We start from the raw sequence: 24,088 nt of genomic DNA, 5'->3' as shown, positions 1-24,088 counted from the left end.
ACTATAGTAGAGAGCAGCTCCTCTCTTGTGTTGCGGCTGACACCGCTATTTCGGGTTCTGTTTTCTCCTGCTAACTAGTAGCACTCGCTGATGCGTGTAGAAAGTAGGGTGACGCTAATATAGCAGTGCGTCAAGTAGATCCTTTTAGCTGCAGTGACGCTACACATTACGCTAGGGTGAATGACACAAAGCTATACCCTCCATAGGTGATGGAAACAATGTGCACATCGCTCCTTGACGCCCTCACTCGCAATCATTATGTACGATTTTTATTTGAAGTCGGTCTTAGCACCGAGAAGCAGCTGTGACTACAAGAGGCGTTGATGATGGACAAAGCTGGCGTGAAGAATACGCTGCCGCGTTCATCCGTGGACATAGCAGAGTCGTTGGAAGACATAATACCTGCATTAAACATTTTTTCCCTCTATACATCATGTGGCTTACTGCTAACGTCAGCTAGCAGGACAGCAAACCAGCACTGCACACAGTATAGGTGTTTCTTACGCTGCAAAATTGTTTCGCGCTCCCCGCTCTCTGGATTATGAGACGCAATGCGTGCACTGTCTTTTCATTTTATTCCGTGAAAGTTTCATTTGCGCAAGTTTCACAAGTCCGTTTCCGTGCTGTCATTTCACAACTCCGCGAATACCATTCCACCAACTTGCAGGTAATTCCCCGGCGTGTACGAAAGCACCTATATGAGGGCAGGCGAGGTCGCGAGGTGGGGTTGCCAAACGTCCCTTTGAGTGGGCTTTAACGCGCTGGCGTAGGCCTTCTGTGTAGGCCTCAGCCTTGGTTGCATCTGGTTGTTCCCACACATTCCCACGCTATGCCTTGTGTAACCCGTTTCGCGTTGCTCACTTTCTACTGCATGTGTACGATTTCGATCTACATCAGTCCCTTGGGGTGTTAAGTGCTCCGGTGCGGTTCACATATCAACCGTACCGGATAACTGAAATTTACCTCACGGACTTCGGTTTAAACTGGATAGTCATCATATTTATGTGTTGTTGACTCTATGAGATGAGCCACAGAAGATTGTGTACTCATCTTCCTAAACTTTCCCTAACCATTTATCCCGCTTGTTACCCCACTTGTTATTCGTATCTTGCCTATTTCTATCCTTGAGTCATCAACTGAGACAATTTCCTCACCACTGGATGTCACAGTACCCTCACTTAACCTTGCCCTCACAAGGGCAACGATCGTCACCACACTGTTAAGACAGTTGTTTTTAGTGGTGCGTTACTACCGAGCGATCTGTCTGCCAGTGTACCTGCATGTTGCTCGGTGGGATCTGCGTCCAGGGCCGACTTCATAGACTGATGGTGGTGGTGGTGGTGATGGAACTGCACACACTAAACATCACCACATAGCATGTTGCAAACCAACCACAATTCCTGATGATATCGTTGCGTGCTCCGATTTGTTGAGAATAACAGGATGCGCCAACGCAGTCAACGCACTATTGTAAATTTGACGTAGAAAAAACGTTGGATATCAACAAAATTCTGATGTAACCGGGCTGCGCCGGAGAGCAACACCAGCGCCGCCGCTCTCACCGTCCCAAAGCACAACACAACAACGCAGCCATTGCGGCTTGAGGCATGAACCACGTAGCACGTAACTTGTAACTCGTGTACCATGTAACCCATGTAACCAAGAATAAACATATTACATGGTGTCAGAAGTCAACGAACCTCGACGGAACGCCCATGATGCCCAATCCCAACGAAACTGTGAGTAACTCTACTGCTACAACTATGACAGCCCCGCCGAGTCAAGAACGAGCCATGATGGCGAACATGCTTACGCCTCCCGAGCCTTTCGATATGACAGGGGACTTGAGTGAATCGTGGAGCATATGGCTTAACGAATTCAAGTTGTATTCCAAGGCCACAGGATTGTATACTCAGCCGAAAGCCGCGTCTGTTTGGGAGTTCCTAGAACGACAGAGACCTATTCTGTCCTGGCAGAGGCACGCGAAACACCAGCAGGCATCCTACGAGAAGTGGAAACACTTCGGATATATGCGCGGTACCTCACACAGCACCCTTACCATCATCTTGGGCTCATTGATATTGACTGTCCAGACTCTAGCATTGGTACTGCTGTTGACTGCCTGAAAGTGCGCCTCCCCACCACACCATCAGTACTTTCCTATGCCCCGCCAATGTTGACTCTTCGCAGGCCTCCTGTGTGTGACCACATTCCTGGTCTTCTGAGGAGAAACTCTGTACCTCCCGTTGTTGCTCACCAACTTACACTGGAGCACCTTAACTCAGCGTACTCTCAACGACTCCCTGCGTACACTGATGGATCAATGTCTCAAGGCAGATCCACTGCAGCCTTTTATATGCCACATGAAAACCTTGAAGTGGCGCACAAGCTCCCCTATACGAAACGTCATCTACCGAGTCTGAGCTCTTCGCCATACTGACCGCATTGAACCACATAGCGGTATCAGCGCCTGGCGCTTGAGTTGTGTTCACGGACAGCAAGGTGGCGCTGGAAGTTCTAGCAAATTATTGTTCCAGAACAATCGGCGGCCTAGACACCATGATAGTCGCAATATAGAACCGACTTCTATCCTTTGGTCATAGCCTGTGTTTCCAATGGGTACCTAGTCACACCGGCCTGCACGGAAACACCCGCGCAATCGCCTTAGCACGTCGGCACATGGGGACGGCACCTCCAATAACTGTCTCCTACCACTTTCAGCCTCGTCGTGTCGGTTACAGACACAGCGACTCCGTCATAACGGCACTCGGCAGTTTCAAGAGGCCGCTGTCCGACTGACCGACCATCTCCGGTCTATCGACCCGTCGATGGATTTCGTTGCCACACACCAGTGCTCGCGTCAAGAAGCGCCCATTCTACACCGACTACGCCTTAATGCCGCCAGAACACCTCTACTTCTCTGTAAAATGGGTCTTCTCCAGTCGCCCAAATGCCCCACTTGCGCTGTTGAAGCTGATATTCCGCACCTTCTCCTCGACTGTCACAGATTCGACACCCCTCGAGCCACGATGAGACGACGCCTACTCGAGCTGCTGTGCACGGACTTTTCCCTGGCCACTCTGCTCGGCCCAGTACGACATCACACAGAGCGGTCTGTGACCAAAGCAGTTCTGACTTTCTTGAGCGATTCAGGTCTGATGAACAGCCTGTGAACTCAGTCGTGCAATCTCATTCTTCTGTGCCCCACTCTCACCCTCAACGCATTAACCTCAAGCTTGCCTTTTAAAGTCATCTTCTGTGATCCATCTCATCATTCTTTCACCGTTTGTTACTCATGTTTTTTTGTCAATTTTGTCTTTACCTCCCTTTGTCTACCTCATCCTTCTTTCATCCTTTGCTAGTTTATCCTTTAGTTCCTAATTCCTTTTCTTTTCTTTCTATTTATTTCTTATTCCTTTTGTCGTTCTTTCTTTCTTCAATTCTTTTCTTTCTATTTATTTCTTATTCCTTTTTTCGTTCTTTCTTTCTTCAATTCTTTTCTTTTTATTTATTTATTATTTCTTAATTTTATTTATTTATTTATTTCCGAATAGCAAGCCGACGTCCCGTTTGGCTGACCTCGTTTTCGTCTAATAAATATATCCCCCCCCCCCCCCGAAAGATGTTCAGACAGGCACTTTCCTAGTTGCAATAGGGAAACAAGCGCGAAGAGTCTTCGCCACAATGAAGTTCAAAGATGAGTCCAAGCGCGAGGACATCGATGCAGTCATTGCTAAATTTGAGGAATACTGCAAGCCGTCTTCGAATCTGACATACCGGGAATATGTTTTCGGCTCCCGCGATCAAAAGCCCGGAGAAAAATTTGACGAGTGGCTGACCGAGCTGAGAACCGTAATAGAACCATGTTCATTCGAGGGAATGGAAGACCGCATGCTTCGCAGTAGAATTATACCGGGCATGAACGACAACGTACTGCAACAGAAAATAATTGCAGAATATGTTCACCTTAACGAATGCAAACAACTCAGGGAAAAGAGGTGCTGACGCCAGGAATCGAACCTGGGTCTTCTGGGCGTTTGAGGCTTACTTGTCTGTGTCGTCCCTAATTGTTGGCCTGCCTCGGCCAGATCTCGTTGTTTATGTTCACCTTGACAAGTTGATTCGCATGTGCCGAAGCAGTGAGCTCAGTCGCGGTCAGTGTGCTGAAATTCAAGCCGCGAAAGCCAGCGCTCCGCAACAGGAAGTCAGTGCTTTGAAAGAGCCTTGCAAGAACTGCGGTTACTTGATCCACAAAGCGAAAACTTGCCCAGCAAAATGGAAAATATGTAAGAGCTGCGGCAAGCTTGGGCACTTCAACACAGTGTGCAGGTCGAAGTCGAAACAACAGCCAAAGGAGAAACTGCATAGAATAGCAGACGATGAAGCGGAACCGAAATTAGAATTTTTCATCGGCTCCCTGGATACAGCACACAAAGATCCTTGGGTTGTAACGGTGCATATTGAGGGAGTGAACACACAAGTAAAAATAGATACAGGGCCTACATGCAATTGATACTACCTTGGACGACATCGCCACCCGTTTGCATGGCGCTAATAGGTTTTCAACGTTGGTCGCCTCCACAGGTTTTTGGCAAATCACGCTGGATAACCGAAGCTCACACCTCTGTACATTTGCAACGCCTTTCGGAAGATATCGTTTCACGCGAATGTCGTTCGGGATATCATCTGCTCCAGAAGTGTTCCAGCGGGCAATGCACCATATTTTCCAGAACACACCAGGGGAGGAAATAGTGATGGACGATATTCTCGTGCGGGGTACCACGAGAGAAGAATATGACAAAAGTCTACGAGCAGTGCTTGAGAGATCTAGAGAGGTAAACCTCGTTCTCAATGCATCCAAATGTCAAATTGGACGCACCGAAGTGAAGTATATGGGACACATAATATCGGCACAAGGACTGTCGATCGACCCGGAACGAGTGCGTGACGTCAGCATAATACAAGCACCACAAAACGTCAAAGAGCTACAGCGCTTCCTGGGAATCGTCAAATACGTACGCAAGTTTATTCCCAGCATGGCGGAAACCACATCACCCCTACGAGAGCTCTTGAAGAAAGACATTGCTTGGGTATGGACTCCCGAGTGCCAGCAAAGCTTTGACAAGCTCAGTGCATAACTCAGAGACTCTCCTGTTCTCAAGTTCTATGGCCCAAGCATGCCAGTGACTCTCTCCGTAGACGCAAGCCAGCATGGACTTGGTGCTACGCCCCGTGGCCTATTCTTCGAGGTCACTGACACAAACACAAATGAGATACGCCCAGATCGAGAATGATATGTTGGCGATTGTACATGGATGCCAACATTTCCTCGACTACATCTTTGGTCAACCGCGTGTGCTGGTGGAATCAGACCACCGCCCTTAGAGGCGATTTTCAAGAAGCACCTTCATCAATGTCCACTACGTCTCCAGCGCATGCGCCTGACGCTGCAGAAGTACGCACTGGACGTCCGATATAAGCCGGGAAGTGAGCTGTACATAGCGGACGCGCTTTCACGGTCACCAAACAAGGCTCATTTTGAGGAAGCATACCAAGTGAACACTGTGAAAATGCTACCAATCAGTCCCACGCGACTCGAGGAGTTCCAGAAGGCGAATGAGGAAGACCCGGAACTCCAGCACATCAAAAGGTATGCAGAGAGTCAGTGGCCTGACGACAAGAAGAACGTTGAACCATCAGCCGTACCGCATTGGCCTTACGGAGACGAGATCCACACAGAAGACGGGTTAGTACTGCGATCGAACAGGCTCATTGTGCCAACGAAACTTCGTCCAGACATTGTAAAACTTCTACATGCCTCCCACTGTGGAATGGAGAAGATGCAGCTCAGAGCTCGAGACGCCATATACTGGCACGGTATGACAGACGATATAATGCGCATTGTAGCGTCATGCAGCCTATGCAAACAGTATCAGAAGAGGCAAGCTCTAGAACCAATGGAAGGTCACGATATACCGGTCCTACCCTCGCAGACAGTGGGAATGGACTTATTCCCATTGGACAGGCAACAGTACATCACAATGGTAGACTTCGATTCCTTTACTATATTGTGAAGCCTATGAGTCTCGCCAACGCAAGAAACGTCATGTCGTTTTGCATGGAAGTCTTCGCAACTCACGTGTTGCCGCAAAAGATCATTCCAGATAACAGACCCCCGTTTTCAAGTTTCGAATTTAGGGAATTCACGGAGCAGCAGGACATCAGTCACAGCACGTCAAGTCCGTATTATCCAAAGGGGAATGGAACGGCGGAGCGAAGCGTACAGGAAGCCAAGAAGCTTATGCAAAAGCATAAGGATGGAACTCAAGACTGTTGGAATGTACTCCTTGAATGGCGCAACACGCCTAGAGATGCAACGCTGGGTTCTCCGCTTCAGCGACTAATGAACAGACAAACGAGGACGCTGCTTCCTCTACACAACAGCTGTCTCAAGCCTCGAGTTAAAGAACCGCAAGTGGTCTGAGAGAAAGAAATAGCTGAAAGAAAAACAGAAGTTCTACTACAACAAGTCAGCAAAGCCTCTTCCTCCTCTGGATGCAGGCACCAAGATTCGTTTGAGCGGGCACACCACAGGTCAGTGGACTCCTGGAATAGTAGTCTGCACGTCAACAGAGCCTAGATCCTACGTACTACACAGCGACGATGGGTCCACATTAAGGAGGAACCGCCAGGACATACGACCTTCTTATATCGCCACACCGAACGCAAAGGAAGGCATGGTGCGTCGGGAACCACCGGGAGAGACAACACCCCAGGTGTCGCCAGACATTCACGCACCACGAAGAGGGACTAGAATGCGGAAGGAAGTATTGCGTTTCCCGAATTAAAGAAGGGAGATGTAATGTAACCGGGCTGCGCCGGAGAGCAACACCAGCGCCGCAGCTCTCACCGTCCCAAAGTCCAACACAACAACGCAGCCATTGCGGCTTGAGGCATGAACCACGTAGCACGTAAGTTGTATCTCGTGTACCATGTAACCCATGTAACCAAGAACAAACATATTACAAAAATAAATGTTGAACCGACGATGAAAGCGAACGTGAAATCATGATGTCAGATGTCCGCTCGGAAACACGTAAATTTAACAAGTGCCGATCAACGTAAATTTAACGTATATGAAATGCAGTTTATATGTGAATACAACGTGCCAGACTGTACGACATGATAGTATAAAATAAACAGCGATTGAGAACGTTCCTCCAACGCCGTCATGACGAGAAAAATTGCACGTTCAATGTAATTTTACATTTATTTTAGTATATCCCCTTAACACTTTGAATGTCCCTTTAGACATCCCAAGTCTGGTATAAAAATAATTTCGCAGGAAAGTGGGGAATAGAATCAGTTTATTACCCAAAGCGCATATGGCATAGGTGCTGACTTAAAGTTGCTACATCCGTCGTGTTTATCTTCTGCACTATTGACTGGTGGTTGTGCGGGGTCCTCTCCTTATCTGTACACGTAAGCACTTGGACGTAGCATCTATAAAAGATCGTGAAGTGCCAACTGATCAGCTACTCATGCCTATGTCAAGACCACTTTGTGGTTATTTATGTTTGCAAACCACACAGAGTCCGTTTATACAGATCACGACCACAATTTCGCCACCTTATGTAAATGAGAAAGATCATCGATGCTACTCACCAGTATAAAGCGACGCAACTGCAGCCTCTGGTCCCTTGTCGCCTTATGAACGGCTACCGATTTCGTTGTTGCTTCGTGTTTTCCAGTCTCTGGAACTCACCGGCCAGGTTGAAGTTCCGCCGTCGAAGCACACTGAGAAAAACGACGCAGACATGATACAGACCTATCAACGTTAGAGGATCTTCCCATTTACGTAGCATTCTTACCTGTAGCGCAACGGTAAATAATTCCAAGCTTGCTCAAAGAGACACTTGCTGAGAGTTGCTGAGAGGGATAGCCGTTTAGGCCTGAAAGAACATGTAATACACTACTACAAACTAATAGTAGCACACGCACGCTAATGTGCCTACAAGCATAGCCAGGATCGTTTTCATTTACGATAACTCAGTGGGCTGAATCGACTGGAAGAACAATAGAGTCTCAAACGAATGCTAATAAACACAGACACCACGGCCGTTTACCTGTATAGATTGTGGCCGCATGTGGTGTATCCGTTACCTACGAGGGATACTCACCTAAAGCTTCACATACTTGAACCTGTGCTGGAGCTGTTCGCGCTGGATTTTTATCACATTCTTCCAAAACATCAAGACGCCGTCATGTTCCTCAACTCCATCCTCCAGCGGCGTCTGCAACGGGGCAACGGGCTAGGACGCTAGGGCTAGGGCATCACGTGATTCTCTCTTCTGCGCCTGGCGAAAAAAATACGCCTTCTGCGCAGATTTCTCCTGTGATCGGCTGGCCGGGCGCCGGGCTGGCGGCGGTACGGTGGTACGGTGGTGGGTCTCAGACGGCAGAGGGGCAGAGATAAGAAGATGGGGTGAAGGCGGATGGCGGAGAAAGGGGGGCTAAACGCCCATACTTTGATTTTCCCTTGAAGTGAATGGAATTTGATTATAGGTAGGGTTTTCAAGATTCTCTGGTTTTTATAAAATAAACGCGTCTGGATTACTGGGTGAGCAGTTACTGGTTTCCTATCAGCTATAGGTTTCCCACATATGGAATTACTACCATATTAATATTTTCTTTGTAAGATCTTTTGGAATGCCAACAGTAGCAGAATCACGCAAAAGAAACCTTGGTAGAGCGCTGTTAAACGGCCTGCGCGGCAGATCCACGTTGTTTGAGCCTGCTTTTTGCTAAACGTATGACGCAAAATTTTCGCAAAAGCAACGTTGTATATTCGACGTCTGTCCTTCTGTGACTTTCCATTACAGTTATCGACGCTGTTTTCACGTATGACAATCTACTGTTAATTGCTGTGCAACAAATCCACGTTACATTCACGTAAAATATTTGACATGCTGAATTGACTACGTAAAATCAGCGCGGAACCAATGTTCGCATTTTGCGTTCTACATTGTTCAGCAATACTCAACGTTAATTCTGCATTATACCAACAATGTGCGTTCACTGGGAATCTTAGGCCTTCATAATGTGTCCAAAATAAGCGCCTCATCCGACGTTCAAGAAATCACTGGAGACAGAATTATATCATTCGAAATGGTGGATGTCTATAGGAGCTTCTTTAGTGGTGAAGTACTGTATTGACAGAGTATTGCTGCGTCACTTCACTGCATCATTCACCGCTTTGCTCCGATATGTAACCAACATCGTCTCCCCTGTGAGTATGAGGGCAGAGCAGCGGACATTATCAAGCAAATCTCATAATGCGTCATCTTATCCACATGTTTAGATTCCTTATCGCATTCTAAATTGCCATCCGTACTTCCATGCATCTGCTAGTTACTAAAGCCGACATCTCGCGCGGAAAATGGAAGAAAAATATGGTCGATCTATTGGTGCATCCGACGGAAATGCGTTAGCATTAAAACTTGAAAACCCTTTTGGAACTCCCCTTCACAACGCTACAGAACCCTTCAACGACTCTTCAACGGTACACAACCCCTCACACGACCCTACACAGCGCTAACGCAAGACAGCGTGCGCAGGCAAACGAGCCTCTCATGATTGCTCCTATTGAGCTTGGCGGCTCCGTCTCGCAGCCTCAGCCTTCTTTTGTCACCGATCCTCCGCACAGCTTTCATAGTTCATGGCGAGCCCACGCAGACACATCTGAAACTTTAGGCCACCACAGCTGCACCTGCCACTGCCGTCACGCCGGCGCTGTGTCGGGATATCCACGTGCCCTCTCCTTCTCTAGTCTCAGATAGCCCCTCTCCACTTCCGTGGCTACAGATCAACACGCCACGTCTTCTTGCCTAGCGAAGACTCTAATGCTAACGCATAAAAAAAGAAAAGAAACCCGAGCTCTTCACGCAACTGCTGATGATGTCTGTGGCTCATCTCATAGAGTCAACAATACAAAAAAATTTAAAGTCCTCTCGACAACAAGGTAATTTTTTTCTCCCTCTCTCTTTCGAGTACTATGGCAACAAGAGGGAAGCTATTTTCCTGCTCCATTCGCAGTTGGTATTGGAATACAACATATATTTTTCTCAGGAAAATTCCGGACGACCTTGTCTGAATTGAGATGTTAAGAAACATACCTCTGTTATGACTATATACTATACTGGCTCTACAATAAATTCTATATCCGGCTCTTTCCTTCCTGTGTTCATAATGACGTCAAAAGGAGACACCTCATTATGTAAAACGATGTTCACGAACCCAGAACCTTTTTTCTGGTACGGAATCTCCAGTTACTGGCATTCTGTTCCACAGTAATTACTATGGAATGCGAGGAGAAACGCTGAAGTGACGCGCCTGTGAGTAGATGTTGTTTCGTGCAACAAAAAACGCCATAAAATATGATAGTATTTCAGGAAACGAGAACTGTTCGTTACTCTACCGAATGGATGATTCTCTTATTCCATGCGTTGGCCTGATAACAAGGCCATAAGGGTACACTAGAAGTTTTCAAGTGTTTAATAGTTAACTCAATGTAATATGATTAGTATACGACGATGCAAAGCAATCTATAGCAACACATGAGTGTTCTTAGTGTTTGCATGTGATTTCGTTCTATCTCCCCTGTAGTCAAGGTTACATTTCCGGATCCACTGACCCAGTAAGTGTGCACACCGTCATCGCCAAGTATATCACGTGTCTTGTTCATGTTCATGTTCAACGAAAATACAATCAGTGTGTTCTTTTTTTTGGGGGGGGGGGATTAATTTTCTTCTTACTACAAGTAATAAATTTGTTCTCAACGTTGTCGTTCTACGTCTTCCCCTTATTAGAGTATGCGTTCCTCTTTCTTTTCAGGAATGCCTGGTATCTGTGATAGTTCACAAACACATTGCTTTTCTTTTCCTACGAACGCATTACTCACGTTCCACCGGTGCACTACAGAATGAAAAAATAGCGGTAGGAAGCTCCGACCATTAGTTACTCTATGGACACCGTATCCCACTGTTATTACAGCGACAAAAACACATTGCCGCTGTCGTGTACTCGTGCACGCAAATTAATGACTGGCCCAGTGGCGGCGTTATGTTGCCTTAATATTCTTCGCGTTCGTTTTTCCGGTGTTACAAATGCTGCAGGAATATGACTTTCATGGCGCGTTCATGACTTGCAGTTAGAAACTGCTAGGAAACGTCGAAGCCGTTTAGTGAGCAGTTAATTTCTACTTCCGTTTGTTGACGTGCCAAAGAAACGTTACAGAGGCTCTGCGGTGCTAGTGAACAGCAGTAGCAAACGGAATCAGTGAAAAAAAAAAAAAAAGCTTTGAGTGAGTTTCCTTTTCTTTTCTTTCTTTTGCGTTGTGTTCGAGCGTGACCGTGAGATGACTGTGAGAGAAAAAGTTACACATTTGAGTGAAGGATCTTCAAACACGCTTCTGCTACCGCACTCTGCAGTATATATTTGTTCTGCGTAGTAGCGGTGGTCTCCGAGGTTGTGTAAAGAATATCCTTGAATATATGTCAAGCTTATCTCGACTATAAGCAAAATCGCCCCAGCAGTGCTTCGTCGCCTGCAACACGCCAGGAAGTGTACACTCTAAGAAAAAAAGGAGTACTTTTACTCCTTTTGGGGAGTAATTGCATTGCCACAAAAAATAGTCCCTTTCGAGAGTAAATGCACGGGAGTAAATGAATGTCACAGAGTGAAGACCGCATTTCACGCGTTGTTGTAAGAGTCCCAGGTGCATAATTGGTGCGCATGCATGGAAATACTTTGAAGCAAACCGTCAACCGTGATATATCGAGTGATATAAAATCTTGCGCCATACTAGGGCACAATTTGCGAAGAAAGATGCGCTAACTGTTTCTTACTCTGTGTGGCTGGAAAATTGCTACGTTGTCTGAGTTATACAGCCTTATGTCGTTCAAATTGACCAAGGGCACATATTTACGTAGACTGTCGCATTCAGGAGACCATTCGCAAAGTTTAGTGACAATTTGCAGTCCTGGGGAGTAAATGTCGGTACTAAATGTTGGGTTAGGGGACTAAAATGGGGAGTAATTGCAGACTAGGGGAGTAGAAGCTGCAATTACTCCCCGTTTTACGCCTTTTTTCCTTAGAGTGTAATATGTCTACTTGGAGGCAAGGGAAGGAAACACAGAGGAATGAAGGAGTTAGAGCAGCACAACATTTCTATCCCATTTTCGTCTCTGATGCTGTGAAGGCAATTGCTGCAAATTTTGGAGAAGTAGGATTGACAAATGAGGGAGGGGTGGGGGTGGGGGTGAAAACGCGTGATGTCGAATTTGAGGAAAGTAGCCGACGCTTCTTTCTAAAAGACGTCTTATTGCGAAACGTTTCACTCAATGAATGCTGTTTGAAATGGATATATTCTCGACCTTTCGTATTCCAATACAACCGTGCAGTTTGCAAAAGAAGAAAAAGAATAACGGTCTGCAATAAAGCAAGAAACTATTACAAATTTCACAACGCTTACTTCTTAAAGGGGGGGGGCACTAAACTGCTGGTCTGACGTTTGGTAGGGGTTGTACATGATGCCTCTAGTATGGGCAAGACTGTGTACCTCTGCAATTTAACAAAGAAGGGAAAGCAGCGCTTCCCTCTCATTCCTTCAGTGTGCCAGGTTACGCCGCTGAGATACGTCAAACGGAGCCGACGTATCAGAACCCTGCATTTCCTGGCTCCCGGTCCCCGATGACATTTTACATCTTCAGATCATCCTAGACTCCCAGAAGGTGAACCGCGTCTTGCGGGCAATGTTCAGCAATGTAGTGCTACTCCACAACGTGTGCAGCCTATTTACCGTCGCTGAGGTTTCACTCCAAAGAAATAGTGCGACTTATAAAGTAATCTCATACTTTATCATTTCTGTTACTCAAGACTTCTATGAGAGATATAATACGTTGTGGCAGGGCATTCCTCATGAGTGTAGTGTAGTGGCTTCAAAAAGCTCATCTTGAAAAATGCAGCAATGGAAGTGGTGGCCCGCGTGCCGTCGACTGACGGTGGAAATGACGTCGACGTCATTGTTGTGAGAACCCGGAGGCCGGAGCACGTTTCAGATATAGTGCACCACGCGTTTTGTAATTACTGTGCCACGATGTGTTGTCGACCTCTATCATTTCAGAAAACGTTTCGTTTTAATTGAAATGGATATTTAGAAAGTGAACAAGGTAGGCGACTGGGCTTATTGGTACAATAACATGATTTCAAGGAAAGCGCGAAACGTTAGGACACCGCAAAACAGAAAGAAACACACATAAGTGCTTCCTGTTCTGTCGTGTTGTAACGTTTCGCGCTTTTCTTGATAACATTTAGCAACTGATGCATCGTTGTCTTGATATTGATTAAATATCACTCTAAGAATGGACGCTGCGATACCTCTAAATCCAAGCGTGTGGTATTATTTTTGTTCGCGCTGGATTCCAAGCATGCTATATTTCTTTTGCAAGGTGCCAACATAACGTGTTGATCTATCAACAAGAATGAAAAAAAAAAAAAGAAGAAAAGAAACATACCCATGTGGCGACCCGTGTGTGATGACGAAGACGTGCCTCTGCTGCCACGCGCTACGGCGCTAGCACGGCAGTTCTACCGGCACCGTCCTAGCGTGAGGCCACGACCATTTGCCCGCTGGGACATTCCATCATCGCCGGTCAGGACTCATGTAGAGGAAGACCACCTCCTCTACACCCACACCTGATACAAATTCGAGAGACAGTCATCAAGACACACAACTTTAGACCAGTCTTTCAGGTCGTTACATCACCACACTTAATTGTGTCTATTTCTACTCCAGAGGTTGTAACGGAGCTGCACTCGGCGTAGATCGACGCTGAAAACACGACATGAAAACTCATCAAAATAACGTTTCTTTTTCGTTGGAGACCCTGGTCCACTTCACGTCGCGCCGCTTTTGCATTCCTCTGGAGAACGGTAACGCGGAGTGCTTCTGCGAACGTGATCGATGCAAACTGCCTCTCATACTTGTTGAACCGTTCCACAGCACGTTCCAGAATCTTGCTCTTCGTACGACGTGACAATCATTGACTTCCCCGACCTCATACTTGGTTCTTTTGAAGGCAGCTGCGCTCGCCTTCGTGAACGAAGTGCCAGGTTTGAAGTTTTATCTCCCGTTAGTAGTAGTGCCGTCAATTACGACTATGGTTGGACCTAATTCTTCTAGGATTTTTAATTCTGATTTTAATGAGAGCAGTTCCTTTGAATGTCTTTTCATTCATTACGAGAGAACGCAGTGTTGAGATTCACTTAAAGGTCAAACTGAAGTTAAGGGTGATATGGTAATAGACATTGGGTCACACCTAACAGGCGTCCTTGTTAGGTCTCAACTGGAAAAGTGCTTCGCATGCTGTCGGGCAGAGGGAAGTTATAAGTCACCTTTGGAAAGAAACAATGCATTCTTCAGGTGCCTTTTAGCATTATGTCAGTAAACGCGTATGCCTTCCAGTAAACATGGGTCAGGACGCTTTGTCCAGTCCTTTTTGGACCTATTCGCTCCGAGATCGAACGGTGTCTGCGCGCTGCGGAGAAACGATGAACTACCGTAGTGTGGATGGCTTCCTCGCGTCGTCTTCTTTCACACGTTAAATCCGCGTTCAGCGCAGTAGGTGGAGCGTTGGGGAACCGAACAGTATCGTACACACAAGAATTACGGAAGAGAACCAGCAACTCCGAGCATCGGCCGGCGTATTATCCACACTAGAAAGGTGACGGTGTCGTCCCACCTATGGGTCGATCTCGCAGCGAATAGTTGTCTCTGGTAATACAACGGACCCATGTTTCGAAGATCCCATGCATTTGTCACTCCGCTATGAAAACATGACATGCACTCACACCAACGCGAACGCAGACAGTGTGAAGCATAACGCACTTACCCTCGTGTGAAACCATACCCTCCCATATACCACGTATGTAAGACAGAGTTTCCGACAGTGTATAGGGGACTATCTCCATTGGTAGTTTCCCTACTTGTTGGCAATACACACCACATACCTGCTCAGTGATCTCGAGACACAGGCGACGGCCGTCCACAATGGTGACGCTGACTTGCTAGGATAGCTTGCTCGATGCAGCAGCCACATCAAAACGCAGGAGCCGCCATCGCACACGCACAGCGTCTGTCACTTCATGTCTGTCACTCGGAGGCAACATGATATGGAACTGAAACAGAACGACATGTCAGCGCTAACTGACGCGACGATCACCGGCGCATCGAGCGGAGTCAGACACACCCACCAAACTCACTTATAAATGATATGTCTTCTGCAGCGGTGATAAGATATCACCGCTGCAGCACGGACATTCTGATGTGCACAGAGCATGTGGCAGAGTACGCTTAGCGGGGCAAGGTAAAGGTTTGCCAGTGTTCCAACAGAAGTAGTGGTTCTGTTGATCCTATAGGAAACTGATGCCCCCATAGGCCAGCGTGAACGAACGATTTTGCCTCACTGGGAAGACATGTAGTGTGTAGGGGGCTGGTATGGTACCGTGTATCGATCTGATCAGCACCTGTAGATTGGTGGCTCCGCTAGTCGCCTTCCACGCCGAGACTGGGAGGTGACCCGGGATCGATTGGATTGGATTCGATTCGATTGGAAAAGAAAGAAAAATATGGAGAGGTTATTCCCGACCCAGTCAGAACTGGCTACTCCAAAACGCGTTTGTGGGTGAAGAACACCGGCTGTGCTGTAGTGTGTTTCCCCTTGATTTTCCTCAGGTGATGTAAGGCATCTGATGTACAAATTTGGAGTAGTGTTGGTATAAGGTGAAAGACAAATGTCGGCACAGTCCCCATTGAAGTCGGCCCAGATAGCACAACCCTCCCCCCACACCAGCAACATCCCGCCGTACTGGCGGGCACATCCCTCTTGGAGATAACACGCCACAAACTAACCAACCATACATCGATGCGCGCATGTGTTCTTGCCACTACGTATTCAGGGATTCCCGAAGAGGGCTACGGTATTCCAGTGTCATCGAGTGGAGTATAGCAGCTGAGCTTGTGCCCCATTAAGCTGTGAGTTTTACTGTATCGTACGCTAACGCCTTTGCATACGAGCCGAGACTAATGAGCACCTCTGGATCAGTTTTGAACCATTCGTCAACAATACGTCTGCGCACTCCTTGTCTCGTTTCACGGACTCGCGGCGAGAATAAAATTCCTATCTTTCGGAAACAATTGGAACATGACAGTCATAAAAAAACTCAGACATCGGCGGAATTTGAACTTCGCATCTCTCGATTGGCAGTCGAGCGCGCCAATGGCCAATACGGCCACGGAAACAACCACAGACCAGCTGAGCGTGTTTGTTCTGAAACATATCCCGGCCCAACGCAAGCTAAGGCAGCTAGCAATGTAAGCAACATAGCTCTCACGCCTAGAGAGAATGAGATCACCTTCCTTCGTATGGATTTTGGGGGCCAGCCTCGGTAGTGTTGTCTTTGTAATAAAGGCCAGTCGATGTTTGACGCTATGTTTGTGCTGTCTATACGTGTGTCGCTCGTGCAAGGAGTTCGTGCAAGCATGTACAATTTTTCTTGTCGCGAAAATCAACCTCCGATCACAAAACAACCGCGAAATGAAAGTCAGGAACTCCAACAGGAGAGACAACGTGCGTCACTTCCGTGGTCTGCTATGGCGGCGCGGCGACGCTCACCAGGGGCTCAGAGTGCTCCGCGGCCGAATTTTAAATTGCGATTGTGGCGATATTTCAACTAATATACGTAAATCTAAGTCGAATTCCGGATTGTTTTGGTACACATCGCAATATGAGGCAAACAGCTTTGCAGCTTATTTTCGCTTCCGTCGTCCTTTAATTCTCGCGCCAAACCTTCGGCCTGCGAGCCGTTTTTTTTTTTTTTTTTCTTTTCTGTTTAGTTTGGGGCCAGACAGCCCAGAGTAAAGCGGTTGCCGCACACGATGATTTCTCGAAGGAAAAACGGCCAACTTTCCCACCGGCACGACAACTCGACGGAAAAACCGCGGGACGAACCGCATGCACACATTTCGACTGCGGCGGACGGTGGCGCCCTAGCGGGCGTTTCCTTAGTCCGTGTTAAATTTTTACTTCAAATTAACCGATAAATATTTTACTACACATAGAACAGTTATAGTGGCACACAGAAGAAGTTTTTGCCGTCAAAGCATATTCGCGAAGGAGGCGCTACAAAAGCGCCCTCAGATTGAAGCGGGTGGACAACAGCATGCTTCCCAGTTCCCAGATTGGTCATACGGGTATCCGAAATGCCCGCCACGTCCGCTCGTGGAACGATAGCTCGTGGAGCGGTCCTATTGGCTGCCATCAAGCGGCCGCTTCCGCTCTTCGACGGATTTTTCTGTCCATCGCTGTCGTCGAGAAATCGGTTAAGTTCCCATTGCTCGCGTCGGCTCACCGGAAAAACGGTGACTGTGGCCGTTTTTCCGTCGAGAATTCGTCGTATGCAGTTAGCGCTTAAACCTCTACTTTTGATTCCTCCGGCTGTCTCTGTCTCTTCCCCAACACTGGTGAGCCGGACGTTAGCCCGCTGGATCTTCCTACGGCGACGCATGTGTTCATCCGCACTGACGCCGTCCGGAAGTCACTCGTCCCTCCATACTCCAGTCCCCACCCGGTTATCGGACGCTCCGGCAAGGACTACCGCGTCAACGTCAATGGTACCGAAGACACGATAAGCGTGGACCGTCTCAAGCCAGCGTAAATTGAAGCACCGCCCACCTCCGACCTCCTTCGCTTCAACCACATTGACTTCAGCCCTTCACCACCGTCTTTGACCCGTTCCATCAAGACTGTCACGTGGTCAGGCAGCTTGGCGCTGCCTCCAGTTGGGAGGGGGGGGGGGGCGATGTAGCAGACGACGATGAAGACCACCGGTTGAATTCTCGCGCCAAACCTTCGGCCTGCGAGCCGTTGTTCTTTTCTGTTTACTTTTGATTCCTCCGGCTGTCTCTGTCTCTTCCCCAACAAGTTCTTAGGGAGTGACGTTTTCTCGTTGTTCCAGAGAGGGAATTCCCGCATACTCTCAAGATCCGGCGTCAGCTCTGGCCATGTATTCCATCGAGTAACAGTCAAACTACGCAACTATTTCACGTGGGATTTTCGATACCTTGTTCAGTCATACACGAGGAATAAAATTGTACTATAGTTTTGAAACAGACGGACGCGGATGCAACCGTCCGTTTAGACCAGGTGATTATTCAAGTATATGCTTAGTACACAACAGGCTGGACACTCAATGTTTCGCGACCGGACGGTCTTGTCTGCGACTGTTCTGACGGTGTGCTTCGTGTCATAAACTCTGCGGGTGGCTCGCGTACGTGACTGGAACGAGACACGCGATGGCACAAACGCTTTATGAAATCACTGGTGGCCAAATGTGAGGACGCCGTGGTCACTTCCAATTGCACGTAGTCTCGTCGGCGTATACGTCAATGAGCAGGCCAAAAATGCCGGTTTGTCGCATTCGGAGTTTCCCGTACTTTCCGTCGTGTATGCTATTGCGAACGCGAAAGTTATATTCGCGCTAGAACCTGGCAACGGGGGTCCACGAGCGAAGAAAGAAAATGCCAAGAAAATTGCCGCCAGCATGAACCCCAACTGTTACATCAGGTGTGCTTCTTCTCTGCTGCGTTGTACCGGCGGCACTCAAACCTACTCAGGAAACACACAGTCTAAATGTAAGCTCGCTGCAGCAACGCGCATGTTGTTCACCAACTGCGCTCCCTTTATGACATGCGGAACCGTATTGCACATGCTTGAGGCAAAACACCATGGGTAGAGGGCAACATATGTTTCGCAAAACTGCGGCGCGATCCATTTGGGCTCCACATCCCTAACGAGCGGATGACAGACGCCTTGACGTCGCAAACGACGGAATAATAGAAAGCTTGAAAGGGGAACAGCAACGGAGAAAGGAAGAGGAGCTTCTCGTGGCTTCTTCCTCGCAGGAAATAATGCCGCTTTTGTACACTGCTGCTATTGGCCCAGTGCCAGCTCTTTATCGAGCCCGTGGGAAATGCGGCCCACAGTGATGCGACAATCTTCCTTTTCTTTCCTCAATTTCGATGGCCCTCGTGGCTCTGATGTTCTTGTGGAAACCCAGAGAACTGGGATGGGGGAAAGAAAGTGACCTAGAGAGTAGTGTTTTGATTGGATGATGAATTATTGAATATACTAACACATAAACATGGAACGATAATAATTAACATAAATTATCACTGAACGATTGTAAGAATATCTGTGAACTTATGGTTGAAGATAAAGTAAATTACTTGACACTCAATAAATGCCTATACCATGAAGACATGAAAAAAACAAAGCCGAATGAAACCGAAACATAAGCATACTATCGCCTGTACTGCGTCTTCTTGCGTGACGTGTTGCGGGCGCAATGGGCGTGCTCAGTCGTTTTCGGCAGATCTTGGTTTGTAGCATAACATGGAACTACTATACATAGAATGTGTATTCAGCATTACACCGCTAGCCGTACTGGATCATACAGACCACGCTGTACTAGATGTAGCTTGAGACAACACCCAAGCACACACGGAAGGAACATATTCCAATATACCTACCTTCTCTACAGCTGAATGCATAGACTGACGCATTTGCTGACTCGCCTACATATTAACGTAAAACTCCACTGCAGTAGAAGATGCTCGCCTCGTAGTGTGTAGCGCGGGCCACATTTCCTTATACCGTTGTTTCCGAGGAGAATTATCGAAGCAGAGAAGAGGTTTGACGAAGAACTGACCGTAGCTTTTGACGAAACGAAAGTTGGCAAAAAGGGAAAATGCAGAAGCTTTGAAGGATATTTGGGAACCCCGCTGCTCCAATGTTTCAAAAGAATGAGATGTGCGTGTCATTAAAGCAAATTGAAAGCCCCCCCCCCCCCCATGACGCAAATTTCAGCGGCGCTAACGCATCATTCCCCTGGAAGGAATGCGGTTAAAATGGGCTGCAAAGTCGTTCCTTTCAATTCCCGCGTATGCAATATGACCCGAAGGAAACATAGGCCGTCGTTATCATCCTCTTGGAGAGCTAGAGAGCACGTTTTAAAAGACCCTTGAAAGCGTCTCAGGTCATGTGTTTTCTACTTTCTCACTTTTCTTTTTTTTTTCTTTTTTTTGTAATACAAAGTAATGGGTTCGATGGGTTTAATGCTGATGAGAAGGAATTTTATGTTGATTGTCTTGAACGTTAGCGTCCCATTAGGTGGAGTACGCCACGCTATATGCACGGGACGCTATATGGGGCGCGCAAGGTCACGCTATATGCAAGCTATCGCCGCACCCTACGTGATAATCGCACCGAGCGCCTTGTGTCTAAAGTTACTAACACTTTTAGAGCGAGACACATGTATGCGAAAATGCACGACTCGTGCGACCCGTCGCACGGTTTCGCGTCATGACCTGTCGCATGCTGCATACGCAGACACATGGAGGGGGACATCCCTACGACATGTCGCTTTGGACCGCCGTGTTGCTAGGACATCGTGGCCAGAGCTACATTCGTTTGCACTTTATTTAACGTATCGAAATTTACTGACATAATAAAATACAGTAAATGATCACCATTCGTCTTTTTAATTTTTATTCGTCTTTCAATACGCAACACAACGAAATGAGTCACTCGTTGTATTCTGAATGCACACTGTCCGCCATTTTATTTTATATTTTTATCGGTACTACCACATACCAGAGAGACAGCATCATTGGCGACTCGGCTCTTGACGGCACCTCCGCACGACAACCTGCCGACGGGAACGGATATATCTAGGCAGTTTTGTTCCGCTAGAATACGTTCCAGGATGATTTGCGTTCAAGTGCGTCGTCCGATGCGTCGCGCGCTTTGTCGTTCATGTGCACCGCTTTTTAGTATCGCCTGCGTAACGACGTCACGTCGCGTCACAATAAATGCACTAGCATTATAAAAAACGCGACATGCTCAAGATAGGATATCCCATACGTGCGTGTATGTATTACAGCACTCCCCGCGCCGCTTTCTTGCAGCCAGTCCCGGCCCGAGGCCGCCCTCCTTTTCGCTTACCCGACCCGGCCCGGCCCGGCCCGGCCTGGTCCGACTGCTCCATACATGGCCAGGTCCCGGCCTAATCCAGAACAATTTCTAGATTTCCCAGCCCGGGCAGGGCACCAGCCCGCGAAATGCCTAGGCTACCCGGCCGCCCAGGACTGCCCAGTGTAGCAGGCTGTAAAAGTTTATCGTGGCTCACTAACAGTGAGAAAGCACAGGCTCGAGCATCATCTAGGACCGCCAATGTACGGGTCGAGCCCATAATGTCAATCCCAAGCCCGGCACAGCCTATGGGCCGGGCACGGGCTTTCGGGTAAGCCACGGCCCATGTAGTGTTCTAGTATGGAGCATGCTGGTCCAGATGACCCACAAAGCCGATCGTTCATTTGTATCAAGATCCCGTTGAACCGTCAACTATATTGTACTTTCGTTAGGCGAGCAGCTATCTACCTCGATGTGTCCCAGCACGAGTGCTTTACATCCCCGGGGCGGCAGAGGTATTCAGGGGCTGCTACAGTGTTAAGTGGTTTAGGTTTAACGGCCCGCCTTCCCAGTTCCCTTATCAACTGTACGCCCTCAGTAAGGATGTCGTTTATATGTTTATATCTCTTACCGGATAGCAGCACCCATCACCAAGTCATGTTGATGAAGTGCATAACCCGTTACATATATATATATATATACTACAAAATTTAGGTTCGAACGACCAGGATGTTGAATATAGATAGGGGAGAAAAGACACCAGAGACTGAAGTAGGGAGTAGGGGAAGTTATTTATTAATAAAAATAAATATTTAAAATATAAATATATTTATTAATTAATATTAATTAATTAATTAATTAATTAATATTTATATAAATATTTATAAATATTTAAAAATAAATAACTTCCCCTACTCCCTACTTCAGTCTCTGGTGTCTTTTCTCCCCTATATATATATATATATATATATATATATATACAGGGTGTTTCAGTTAAATCCCCGGGCTAAATAATTCGCGAACCGGTGCACCAATCGAATAACTTTCTTTTTTACAAGTATCTGTCCAATACCGCCTACAAGATGCGCACCGCGTGAATGAGCGGGAGGCGCTCATTATTTAAATAAAAATGCAAATGAGTTTCGTAAAAAAGCGTAACTTCTAAAGCAGGGCGCTGTCGATATTAAAATGGGTACTACCCCTTTTGGGACCTTCAGTGGACACCTTTCAGAGAAAAATCTGCCACCGAAGCGGGTCATTTGTTGCAGTAATTAATTGGTTTCGGTTTACGTATTTTTGTCGCGGCGAAGCGCAAAAAGACGCTCTTTCACTCCCTTATCCATCAATGAATTACGTCCTTACACCAATGAATTACACCAATGAATTACGTCCTTTTGCGCTTCGCCGCGACCAGCCGCGACAAAAATACGTAAACCGAAACCAATTAATTACTGCAACAAATGACCCGCTTCGGTGGCAGATTTTTCTCTGAAAGGTGTCCACTGAAGGTCCCAAAAGGGGTAGTACCCATTTTAATACCGACAGCGCCCTGCTTTAGAAGTTACGCTTTTTTATGAAACTCATTTGCGTTTTTATTTAAATAATGAGCGCCTCCCGCTCATTCACGCGGTGCGCATCTTGTAGGCGGTATTGGACAGATACTTGTAAAAAAGAAAGTTATTCGATTGGTGCACCGGTTCGCGAATTATTTAGCTCGGGGATTTAACTGAAACACCCTGTATATATACAAAGGAAAAAATAACTGAAGCTCTGTGGCTGCACGTTGAGCACATGTTTTTAATTTGATCGTGCATTCCCAGCCGAGGACAGCTGTTTCGTTCTACTTGAGCTCGTCAGCCCAACTCAGGGAAGTGACACGATCAACGTGCAGCCACAGAGCTCCCGTTATTTTTCCTTTGCATATGTACTTGCTAGCTTGCACTGCGGCGTCCACAGGTGGCGCCGTCACCTTGGAACACTGATGTTTCGCCGAGACGCACTGTTAGCGCCGACCCAAGATCGTGTAACTTCCCTGCGCCGGGCTGACGAGCTCCAAGTAGAGCGAAACAGCTGTCCTCGGCTAGGAGTACACGATCAGATTATACACAGCTGCTCAACGTGCAGCCACAGAGCTTCGGCTATTTTTCCATTATATATATATATATATATATATATATACATATATGTACTTGTTATTGGTGCTGTAGGCATCAGATTTGGTGTACATGCAGAGCTCAAAGCGCATGTATCGAGAGGAAGTCTCAGAATGACCGTAGGAATTATAGACGATGTGCCATGCTCTAATGTGTTCACGTATTCATAAGACTCTGGTTCTATCATTTCAGTTGAATATGACGTGACATGCTCCAGCAAAATGATGAGAGTGGACGTGAAGGTGAACAATTCCAACTCCATCCTCTACCTCGAGAAACTGAAAGGATATCCACGTGAGTTTTCTGTTTTCCTCCTTCTCTCTCGCTTGAAAAGTGTTTTCTAAGAGTGTATCTGAAAAGCCTTTGCATCTTTATAAAAACCCAGAGATAAGATGTTTAATATTCTGCTGGTATGAGTGGCGGCTGTAAGGAAGTACCAGCTGTCTGTTTTGCTTGCATCGCAGTGGTTGTAAATGGATAGACACAAAAGCCACATCGGTCGACCCGATGTTGATAATCTATTTCGTCCGTCCCGGACATTTTTTTTTCTTTTTTTCTTCTCGCTTACGTCCCGTGGGCTGTGTATCGTACCAGGTGAAGCGTTTTTCTTTTCTCTTTTTTTTTACCGGGCCTGGGTTTTGAGCTCCGGGATGCGCCATGCTACTGCAAGCTAAATCTTCTCCGGCTGTCAATATTGGAGCGTGTTTCGTGTTGAAGGGTGTCCAGACCTCCCCTCGGGAAGAACAAAACAAAGTGTTGATCACGAAAGTAAACGATGGCCTGAACACTAGAGCGGGAAAGTGGGATCAGCGGAGAAGGAATAAGCACCCCTTCCTTCGCAACACG

At 47.1% G+C, this 24,088-nt stretch overlaps 1 protein-coding gene and 1 long non-coding RNA gene across 2 annotated transcripts in view; one reads left to right on the top strand and one right to left on the bottom strand.

Moving 5' to 3' along the window:
• The window catches only part of LOC135385578 (uncharacterized), a 231,362-nt gene that overhangs the window by 164,360 nt on the left and 42,914 nt on the right, over positions 1-24,088 (top strand). Inside the window, exon 2 of the mRNA XM_064614984.1 lies at positions 23,435-23,536. Within this exon, the coding sequence (XP_064471054.1) occupies positions 23,435-23,536 (102 nt within the window). The remainder of the gene's footprint in view (positions 1-23,434; positions 23,537-24,088) is intronic.
• On the bottom strand, positions 7,427-7,954 carry LOC135383724 (uncharacterized). The gene is made up of 3 exons (XR_010420027.1): positions 7,872-7,954; positions 7,666-7,797; positions 7,427-7,503 (listed from the first exon to the last, which is right to left on the bottom strand). It is a non-coding gene; the product is annotated as an uncharacterized LOC135383724 (long non-coding RNA).

The sequence above is a fragment of the Ornithodoros turicata genome, chromosome 2 (genome assembly GCF_037126465.1).
Source record: "Ornithodoros turicata isolate Travis chromosome 2, ASM3712646v1, whole genome shotgun sequence".
NCBI classification, from domain to species: domain Eukaryota; kingdom Metazoa; phylum Arthropoda; class Arachnida; order Ixodida; family Argasidae; genus Ornithodoros; species Ornithodoros turicata.
Note: the sequence above shows the minus strand (reverse complement) of the source record. Positions and strands in the feature narration are given on the sequence as shown.